At 49.7% G+C, this 10,974-nt stretch overlaps 1 protein-coding gene across 1 annotated transcript in view; it reads left to right on the top strand.

Moving 5' to 3' along the window:
- VWA3A (von Willebrand factor A domain containing 3A) overlaps positions 1 to 7,979 on the top strand; it is a gene marked incomplete at its 5' end in the record, with an annotated part of 31,916 nt that extends 23,937 nt beyond the window's left edge. Inside the window, 7 exons of the mRNA XM_008574235.1 lie at positions 1,588 to 1,732; positions 2,531 to 2,675; positions 3,115 to 3,266; positions 4,161 to 4,284; positions 6,564 to 6,661; positions 6,847 to 6,912; positions 7,261 to 7,979. Coding sequence (XP_008572457.1) covers positions 1,588 to 1,732; positions 2,531 to 2,675; positions 3,115 to 3,266; positions 4,161 to 4,284; positions 6,564 to 6,661; positions 6,847 to 6,898 — 716 coding nt within the window. The remainder of the gene's footprint in view (positions 1 to 1,587; positions 1,733 to 2,530; positions 2,676 to 3,114; positions 3,267 to 4,160; positions 4,285 to 6,563; positions 6,662 to 6,846; positions 6,913 to 7,260) is intronic.
- Between the last annotated feature and the right edge of the window lie 2,995 nt (positions 7,980 to 10,974).

Genomic DNA, 10,974 nt, shown 5'->3' with positions numbered 1-10,974 from the left:
GGCTGAGCGAGGGGCGGGCGCAGCGCCGAGGGTTGCGATCCCGTTGCCGGTCCCGGTCCGGTGCGGGCGCGACACTGAGGGTTGCAGTTCGTTGCCGGACACGAAAAAAAAAAAAAAAAAAAGTGTGATGGGAAGCCACTAAAAGGTTTTAAATAAGGGGAAAATGATCACGTTAGTGTTCGCAACAATCCCTCTGCGTGGAAAATAACGTGTCAAGGGGATGGCATGGAATCAGGGAATCAGGGTGACTAGGTGAAACGTTATGAAAGATGGACGAAGTGGGTGCAGTTCAAGAGATTCGGGAGGTGAAGACGGCAACGCTTGGTGGCCGGCAGTATGCTTCCGCCGTCTGTTCCTCAGGTGGCTCAGCAGGCCATTTGTGGTTGGGGCTCCCTCCTATGGCTGGCTGGCTGGATGTCCTCATGGAACCCCCCTCTTGTTCTCCTCTTGACATGAGCATTGCTGGGGAACACCCTAGAGGAGTCCTGGGAGGCTCCTGGGCAGCGGGTCCAGCCAGCTGGGTCCACCTTGTCCCGGACAGAGGCTGGTTGGTTTTGCAGCAGTTTGTTGGTTTTTCTGCTGCCCCCAGTGAGGTCCCAGAGGCGTGTTTCCAGAGCGCTGGGCACACCATCTTCTGCTTGCTCGGCTCTCCCCTGTGCTATGTCCGTTCTGCCTCGTGGAGACAGAAGGACTAGGGTCGGAGGCTGCCTGACTTGAGTGTGTGTCAGGCTCTGCCACTGGAGTCTGTGGGATCATGGGCAAGTCGACCGCCTCTAGGTTCCCCTCGGACTGAACCCCAAACCCCTCTCATCCCTCCCCCCACGGTCTCTCCAGTCCAGCCTTGCTGTTGTCCCACCCAGCCTCTATCTTTGTTCCCCGAGCATGGCACGCCCTCCTCTCCCTCCTTAGGCCTTTCACGGCCTGTCCTCTCTATTGGCCACCATCTCCACACCCACCTTGCTGAGCGCTGCTCATCCTGCCTTGGCTTCTCTGCCCCCTCCCTATATCCATCTAATTCCCATTCTCCCCAGGATTGCTCCTGTAAGACTCCTTTGCCGTAACTCTCAGCATTGTGGTTCTTTGTCTAACACCCGTCTTCCTCATCTGACTATAAGCTCTGCGAGGGCAGAGACCCTCTCCTGTGCACCTTTGTACTTACACAGTGCCAGGCACATAGCGGATGCTCAGTTAATGCCCATTGAGTGGTTGACTGACTACGTGCTCTCTAACATTTTTTCCAGCCCCCCCAAAGTACTGTAACACTATTTAGTCCAATCACTTAATTTTAGGGATGAGGAAACAAGCCCAGAGAGATTATAACCTCTCGTGCATGTCATCATCACAGGCAAAGCCAGAGCTGAAACCTTGATCTCCCAAAGCCCCAACCTCTGACCAGCTCTGCCCATGGACAATTGACCCCTCCAACACCACCACAAAGGCCATCTCCCAGGGGTGACATCTGATCAATTATCAGGCAGGCAACAGGTGTTGTGACACTTTGTGTTTGATAGAGACAGTGAGGAAAACCACCCACAAGGAGAGCCCCTCACACCTTTCCCGCCTCTGCCCCAACCCATCTCCGAGTAGGGAGCCGCCAACTCTTTGGTGCCATTTTGGAGCGAAAAGTGTGCATCCTGCTGGACACGTCAGGGTCCGTGGGCCCCTACCTGCAGCAGGTGAAGATGGGGCTGGTTCTGCTGATTTGGGAACAGCTGCGCAAGCACTGTGACAGGTAGGGGCGGGGGTGTGTGAGGGTGGGGGTCAGGAAGATCAAAGGGGCAGCTCCCAGGGCTTCCCTGGCAAGCACTCTCCCTCCTCACAGGTCCAATGGGCCTGAAGGTTTCTGAAATGCTCTTCTGAAGAGCTTATTTGAGCAGGAAAGAGTGCTGTGTTCTGCTCTGCTGCAGAAGCAAAGCGGTTTTCAGAAGCCCGTCTCAGGCCCAGGACAATTGCACATGGAGCAAAGGACCCACCGTGTGGGCTGGAATCAAGGCTTTCAATGGATCGTGATTCTCAAGGGTGGGGGGTGGATGGATTGCACTGTCTACCCAGAAGGGCTGACCCTAGTGGGACAGCAAGACTCTCTGTCCTAGGCTGGGACTCATACTTGCTGTCATATTAATGAGAGTAAACATGCATTGAGCACTTTCTGTATACATGTACTTCACAGGCAAGATTTTATCCATCCTCACAATGACCCTCTGAGGTGTTGCTGTTCTTACCCCCTTTTTCAGAAAGGGAAGCTAGGACTTAGAGAGGTTACCCAAGATCACATAACCAGCCAGTGGCTGAGCTGGGACTTAAATCAATTTCTGTCTGCATCCAGAATCTTCCCTATGTACCCTCTCACTCTCAGGTGGCCCACAGTCCTCTCCCCAAGGGGCCCCAGGGCTCCCTTTAGGGGTCTTCACTGGCAGGTGTGACCAGTCCTCATGGAGGTGACTTCATCAGAATTCCATATAAACCGGCCTGTTCTAACCAATCTCTATCTTCTCCTCTCTGCTCCCCACCCTTCCTTCCCCTTCCCCAGTTTTAACCTGCTCAGCTTTGCAGACGGTCTACAGCCATGGCAGGACACTCTGGTGGAAACCACAGATGAAGCGTGTCACGAGGCTATGCGATGGGTAACCCACCTGCAAGCTCAGGGGAGCACCTCAGTCTTGCAGGCATTACTGGCAAGTTCCACCACTGAGCCCGATCCCAAGCAAAGCAAACACCACCGTCCCCGTGCTGATATTGCACGATGCTTTAGGATTGACAGAGAGCACTTTAGAACACACACAGTGTTACATCATCTCATCTTCCCAACAACCCAGTGACAAAGGGGTTTTCATTGTCACTGTATAGATGAAGACACGGGGGCTCAGAGAGGTTAAGTGACTTGCTTGGGGCTAACCAGCTAGCAAGTCAGCCAAGCTTTTCCTCCTAAACCTCAGCAACTTCCTTGGTCTGTCTTAGGCTGGAAGCAGAGTCTCCCAGTCTTAAAGGACAAGTTGGTAGCATCCAACCAGATGCATGTTTTTGGAGACAGCAGGGACCCTTTCAGGCAGTTGGGTTCTGTCCTTCTGGATGAGCCCCTCCGCTGAGCATGACAACCGTCCTGTGCTCTTTCAGAAAGCTTTCAGTTTTCAGGATCTGGAAGGATTGTACCTCCTGACCGACGGGAAGCCAGACACAAGCTGCAGCCTTGTTCTAAATGAAGTCAGAAGACTCAAGGAGAAAAGAGACATGAAAATCCACACTGTTTCCTTGAACCACTCAGACAGGTGGGCGAGAAGGAGCGGGCTGGGTTTCATTCCTTTCCCAGGACCACACATCTGCGGGGGAGGTCTGAGCTTCTCACCTAAGCCAGGGACTCACTTAGATGCTGGTCTATCCAGGCTCTAGTCCTTACAGGCTCTAGTCCTCAGGAGATGTACTGTCTTCTCAGGGAGCCCTGGGTGGGTATCAGCGGAAGCCCCTCTCTCAACCCCAAACTTACCCATCTCTTCTGACTTTGTTCACCTTGGAAACAGTTTGCACCAATTCACCCAGTCGCATTGTATTCTCCCTCCTGATCTTTCTTGAGAACATATTTATGAATATTTAGGGGAAGGGGCTGGCTGATTAGCTCAGTTGGTTAGAGCGTGGTGCTGATAACACCTAAATCCAGGGTTCGATCCTTGTACTGGCTGGACGCCAAAAAAAAAAAAAAAAATTTTAGGGGGAGAGGTTATTTTTATAAACGATTACTATGGAGGAACATGTGTTAGACATGAAACTCAGATCCTTCAGAATAAAACTTCATTATTAGCCAAACTGATTGCTTAGGTGCATATTTTATCTCTGTCTAAACCATGAGCTCCCTAAAGGTCATACTTGTGTCCCCTACAGTCCTAACTCAGGGTAGCCACTAGATAGATGTCCAATAAAGGGATGAGGGCCAGACTGTGCTGGCGTGGCCTTTGAGAGAGTCTAGGCTAAATGTCGACACCAACACAGTGACTCTCCTCTCAAGCAGCAGCAGTAGCAGTGGCCACCCACAGACGGGCAGGGAAAGTGTACCTGACGATGCTAACAATGGCCCCAACAGCACAAGCCAGGGCCCATTGCTGACCTGGGGGCTCACGGGGACTTGCCCGGTCAGTTGGCCTCCCCCAGCCCTCTGTTCCTACCTGCAGAGCAGCTGCTGAGTTCCTGAGAAAGCTGGCTTCCTTCACCGGGGGGCGCTATCACTGCCCTGTTGATGAGGACACGCTCTGCACAATCCACGGCCTGCTGACCAAAGGCTTCGTTGATGAAGGGGTAGGTTGTGGAGATGCTGGGTGTGAGGTCTGCTGAAACAGCTCAATGAAATATCACGGGCATGGGGTTTTCCTTCTAACTAAAGGGATCCCTGCTTATTTTGTGAGACAAAGTATTGACTAAAAAGGGTTGTGTTTCTGTGCTCTCCTTTTAGGCTGACTCTACTCCAGGTTGGGAAAGAAGTAGGTTTGGGGATATATGTAATAACACTCAGACCAGCTTACATCCATTCAGCACTTACTATGTGCAAGTATGTTCCTTTATATAGATGACCTCTTTTAATCCTCCTGACCTTTATTATACCCATTTAACAGATGAACAGGCTTAGTGGGATTTAGGGAGCCCAAGACACCCAAGTTCTTAACCTCTATGCTTTAATTCCTGCATTTTTCTGTCTTCCTGTGTTCAATTCACTGAAACACAGGTATTCAAATTATCTGTTAAGCAGTAGATCTAGTAAAGTCATAGCTTATCTATTAAGTAATAAACCTAATAAAGTCATAGGTTCCAATGATCCTCTCTATGTGAAAATAACCTAAGTGATTTATTTTCAAGAATAGCTTAACAAGGGTTGCTTGACTAACTTGTGGTGTGATAATCCCTAAATGTACCCTTTCCCTCGGGTGACTTCTCAATATGGTGGCTGTCACCTTGTTCTTTTTACTTCCTGGTTCTTCTTCCTCCTCAGGACTTCTGGTGGGCCTTTTTGGCAGGCTTGTCCTGAGCCCACCCCTTTTTGCTAGAGGGAAGGGGACAATAAATGCCTTATAAGGAAGTAATAAAACTTAGGTGACCTTCGGGAAGATTGTGCATCCCATAGTACTCAACCAATGAGGAACTGGGGGAGCGACTTGCGCACTAGGGAATAAATTGCTCCATGTAACTGTTTTGGGTGTACCTGGTTCATCAGACACCCGATCTTGCAAGACTGCTATTAAAGTCTCACTTCACTGTACCTCGTGTCTCCGTGTCCATCCTTTGGCATTGGATGGGTGAGGGCATTTCTCACACTTTCCTGATTTGACAGAAAAATTATGAACATATTTATACCTTTTAGGAATGCAGTGTTGTCAATGGTAACATTTCCAGGGCAACAAATTATCAAATAGGACAACCAATCAGAATTCCAGATTTCTCTTCAGAGGTTAAAGGTTACTTTCACAGGACATGGCATAATTTCTGAAGTCTGGGTGGCCTTACATTACTCCTTTGTTCAAGAAACTCTTCTAGGGACAAATGTTACAGGTGATACAGACAGCAGAACAAGTTGGCATATATGATGACTATTAGTCCAAGTGTTCTTATTACACAGGAAAACAGATAATATAGTGAAGGTTCCCAGCTTAATACCTTATCTGAGTGGATGCTTTGAATAGTCTGTGCACACAGAATGGTGACAACTATCTTTCTTTTTGGCTGCTTGCTGGTGTGGGGATCCGAACCCTTGACCTTAGCATTATAATACCACACTCTAACCAACTGAGCTAACCGGCCAGCCCCGTTCACACAGAATGGGATCACTCTGCTGCCATTGCCAGGGAGAAGGGATAGCTTCAACCCTTTTGCAGAACTTGCAAATTGGGGGCCGGCCTGGTGGCGCACTCGGTAGAGTGCAGCGCTTGGGAGCGCAGCGGCGCTCCCGCCGAGATTCAGACCCCATTTAGAGACCGGTCCGCTCACTGGTTGAGCGCGGTGCGGGCACGACACTGAGGGTTGCGATCCCATTGCCAGTCGCAGTACGGGCGTGACACTGAGGGTTGCGATCCCGTTACCGGTCACGAAAAAAGACAAAAAGGAAAAAAAAAAAAAAGAACTTGCAAATTGTGACAAAGTGTGTTTTTAAGGCTGGACTCTGGAATTTCATTAGTTAACATAAGAAAAAAGTGGCTGTGAGTCTCTATTTTACTAAAAGAAATGGAGAAAGGGCTCAAGAGATTTTACTGAATAGTGGTAAAATAAGGAGAGTACACCATCTCTGATCTCCTGAGCCCAGAGAGGTGCCGAATTTGCTGAAGTTCAGAGACCATGGTGCTTTGCCACTCCCCTCCCTACGGTAACTCTAACATCTTATCTTAAAGTGTCCCATTTGCAGAATGACTGCCTTGGCCGGGGTGAGCCTCCGGTCTCTGGAGACACAAGACAAGGCCCACAAGATTTCCTGCATTGGGTGGGAGGCTGCATTTAATTAGCCCTAAAATAATTCTTTGGAGATTTTGGATTTTCAGGTCCCATCCAGTTATTTAATGGATCAAACTTCACACTCATTTCCCCTTTTCTAGGATCCCACGTTGCCGGTATTTGAAGGAGATGATTTAAGGAGACTAGCCCAGGAGATCACCAAGGCCAGAAGCTTCCTCTGGCGGGCCCAGTCCTTCAGGTATGCCCTTCCAGCGCCCCACCCACCTGCCACGTGGCTTCAGCACATCCAGACCCTGGGCTCCGTCAGGCAGGGCCCACCCTGGTCATGGCCCCCTGCTCCAGACCCTCTGCCCTGCTTCTCCCCACCAGACCCAGAAGTCTGGGCACCAGGGAGACTAATTTCCCTGATCATCTGCCCACCAGATCCCAACTCCTGAAGAAAAATGACATGGAGCCAAACATCACTCATTTTTAGAGAAGCATTCTCAGGTAAGAGGAGGGGATAGACTCCCCCTCCCACTACCCCCCCCCCTATTACGTGCCCTCTAAGGGCCAGGCAGCATGCTGTTTTGTGGACAGTAGTAACTATGGGGAGAGATAAGGATTCCTCTAAACAGAAAGGCCATCTACAGAAGATCAACCACTGAGCACAACTTAGCCCTGAGGGTACATGATGTGGAACCTGGTGACCCATAGATTGTCCACAGGACACATGACTTCAGGCCCCAGGGCTCTCTGGAAGCTGAGGAAGGAAAGGCTCTATTCTTTGCATGTGGGGCCATCCCTGGGTCTATCCTAACTCTCCTGCCCTGTCCCCCAACACACCCTACACTCCAGCCCAAGATTGTCACTCACTGGGAAGTCCTACCCCGAGCCCCCTGCCTGGAAGGTGGTGCTTGCCGCCCTCTGCCTGTGACTCCTGCTTGTCCATCAAGGCACAGCTCCAGTGACATCAACTCCACTGTGGAGGTGTCTCTGTGACCCACCTAGAGCTGGACACCTCTGGTCTCCTCTCACGGTGTCCTGACCAACCATCCCTCTTATTGCACTTAACATTCCATGTCATAGTTCCTTGCTCGCTTCCCTAACTCTTCCATGGGGCTGGTGTCCTAACCATCTGTGGGTCCCCAGAACTTGCCACTTGGCTGACAAGTCATAAACAGCGAGCCTCGCGCTGAGTCGTGGGAGCCCATCTCTGGAACCAGCCGGCTGGGGTGGTCTCTACCTGGTCCTCCTGTGCTTTCCACCACCCTGGTCCCTGGGGGCCAATGCAGATTCACGTCAGCCCATTTTGGAGGATGAAGAAACATATGAGCTTCCTGCCACCCCCCGCCCCTGCTCAACCAAACAGAACGGAGGCTGCTCTGGAACCCAGGCCAGCACAAGGGCTCTGCTCAAGCATGTGGAAATTGGGTGGGGTCTTCAGGGCCCAGCCCTACTGCGAACATATAAAGTAGATGTGTCATGTATTATGTCATCTGGGGTCGTGTTCTAAAATTTCAAAAAATCACTTTTATTTCATTAATAAGATCAAAATGACTTTAACTGTTTGATCATTGGGGTGTATGTGTGTAAATTTTTGGCAAGATAAAACTTTATGGAAAGATTCATAGCCAGAATATATAAAAAACTTCAAATCAATAAGAAGATAAGCATCTCAACTTTTTTTAAATGGACAAAAGACTCAAGCACAAATGAACCATAGGAACATGAAACGGTGCTCAACAGCCTTACTTATCAGGGAAATGCAAATTAAAGCCACAGTGAGCTACCATTGCATACTCTCTGGAACTGCTAAAAATAGACTGACAGTATCAAGATGTGGAACAATTGGAACACTCATATATTGCTGGGGTAGGGCTGGGGGTGAGGGAGTGTAAGTTGGTTCAACCACTTTGGAAAACTATCTGGCGATTTCTACCAAAGTAGACACACATGCCTACTCTGTGAGCCAGCATATGTTCGACAAAAGACACACAAGAATGTTGATAAAGCTTTACTCATAAGAGCTTCAAATTGGAAACCACCCAATGGTCCATCAATAGTAGAATGGGCAAATAAATCGGGATACATTTGTACGTGAATACCACACGTCTACTTAAAAAGAGCAAACTACAGCTATATTCAATGAGATGCATCAATCTCATGAACAATATTGGGCAAAAGAAAGCAGACGCAAAAGAGGACACACATACCGTAAATTTCCATTTATGTGAAGTTCAAGAACAGGCAAAACTAATTGTTGGGGAGGGACATCAGAATAGCGGTTACCTGTAAGGGGGTGCGGGAAATGTTCTATATCTTGACATGGGTGGTAGTTACAATGGGGTATACATAAGTAAAAATTTATCAAGTTGTTTAAAAAGACAGTTTGCTAAGGTTTGACAAGCTCCTGCTTTGGCCAGGCTCTGTGCTGGGCCCAGGGCGACAGCCCCTGCCATGGTGAATCTCAGTCTGGTCGATCTTGGACAGCTGCTGTTCTCAGTCACCTTTATAAACACAGAGAAAGTGGCCTGTGGTGGTTGTATTCGTTTGCTGGCACTGTCATAACAAAGCACTACAAACTGAGTAGCTGGAACAACAGAAATATATTGTCTCGCAGGTCTGAAGGCTGGAAGTCCGAGATTAAGGTACTGGCAGAGCCAGGCTCCCTCTAAAGGTGCCAGGAAGGATCTGTCCAGGTCTCCTGGATTCTAGGAGTTCCTTGGCTTGTGGCAGCGTAACTTCAGTCTTCACGTGATGCTCTCCCTGTGTGCATGTCTTTGTCCAAATTCCCCATTCTTTATAAAAACACCAATCATACTGGAGTAGAGGCGCACCCTATTCTACTATGACCTCATCTTAACTAATTACATCTGCAATGACTCTATTTCCAAATATTCTGGGGTACTGAGTGTTGGGACTTCAAGGTTATGAATTTTGTGGGGATGCAATTCAGCCCATAACTGTTGCCTGGTAAACTATGTTTCCTGCAAGACAATGTCAGCAGCTGGTAGAGCTGTTCCTGGGGAATATGAGTTCTCTGCCTTGGGAGAGGGAGAGGCTGGTGTTTGTGCATAGAAGGATGGACCAGAGACGCGACTTGTAAATGGTGAAGCATAGGACCTGGGTTCTAATCCCAACCTCTCATATAACAACAGCTACCACCAGTGGAGCACCAACTGGGCAGGCACCGTGTTCAGCATTTTGCATATACCTTGGCAGTGATAAGCCTCATGACATCACAACTGTGAAGTACACACCATTTTCAGTTTAAGGATGAGGAATCCGAGCCTTGTAGCTGCCTAAAGACACAGAGGAAGAAAGTGGCAAAGGCAAGATTTAAACTCAGGACTGACCCCATGGCCTTTTCTCACCACACTCGAGGCCCTTTTCATTTCTTTGAACCTGTTTCTGTCTCTAAAATTGGGCTAACAGAGCTGAGAGGACTGAAGATACCTCACTATCTGTCACATAGCATGTGTGTGCTAAGATTTTATTTTTCTCTTCCCCACACCTGTGCCCACCCAGAACGTTCATAAGGAGGAGTCTTTCCTGTTGCCCTCTTCAGACCAAAGTAACCAACCCTGGGCTGGCCAGTTCGGTTGGTTAGAGTGTGGTGCAGATAACAAACACCAAGGTCAAGGGTTCCATTCCTGTACCGGCCTGCCACCAAACACAAAGTAACCAGCCCTCTCTGCTCTCAGCCCCTGTAACTCAGAGCAGCTGTGTGAGCTGTTGGGCACATACCCGTCTCTGCTGCTGCCACTCGAATATAAGCTTTCCAGGGATGGTGTGATCCATCTGGGTCCCCAGCACAGGGGAAAGGCCAGCACTGAAGAAGCACCTATTAAACGTGGAATGTTGGGACTGGTGAATGGATGAGCATAGAGATGGGTGGAAGAATGTGAGAGGAAGGGTCGATAGATGGGTGAGAGGAGGGAAAGAAAGATCTGTAGAATGAGCTGGGTGGATGAAAAGTTGGATGGAGAGGTGGAAGGTTGGATGGATGGATGGAAAATTAGATGGACATGTGGAAAGACGGATGGATGGAAGGTTGGATGGATAGGAGGGATTGACGAAAAGATGGATGGATGAATGGGTGGAAGTTTGAATGAAAAACAGATGAAGTGACAGACTGATGAATAGATGGATGAAAGGACAAAAAGATTAGTAAAAAATGGGTGGAAGGATAGACGAATGGACAGATGAATGAAAAAATGTTTGGGATGATGAACAGATGAAAGAGAGGAAGGAGGGAAGGGAGGAGGAAGGAAAGAAGGCCGAACCAGGAGGAACCGGTGGTGGACCGGAGGGATAGGTGAGTAGAGGAGGAAACACGTTTCCCGGGTCCTAGGACGGCCGCGGGCAGGACGGAGCGCGGCACACAGGGCCTTTGCGTCCTTCCCCAGCAGAAGCGCGGCCCATCCCCGCCCGCCGGGCCTGTCTCCCTTCTGTCGAGCCCGCGGGCCCGCCCTAGAGAACGCGGGGGAGCGGGCACGGGGAGCGGTTCCGGGACCCCGCCCCCACCCCCGCCCTGCCCCAGGAGGAGCTCCGCCCCCCGCCGGCCCC

The sequence above is a fragment of the Galeopterus variegatus genome, unplaced genomic scaffold, assembly GCF_000696425.1.
Source record: "Galeopterus variegatus unplaced genomic scaffold, G_variegatus-3.0.2 Scaffold1016, whole genome shotgun sequence".
Taxonomy (NCBI): domain Eukaryota; kingdom Metazoa; phylum Chordata; class Mammalia; order Dermoptera; family Cynocephalidae; genus Galeopterus; species Galeopterus variegatus.
Note: the sequence above shows the minus strand (reverse complement) of the source record. Positions and strands in the feature narration are given on the sequence as shown.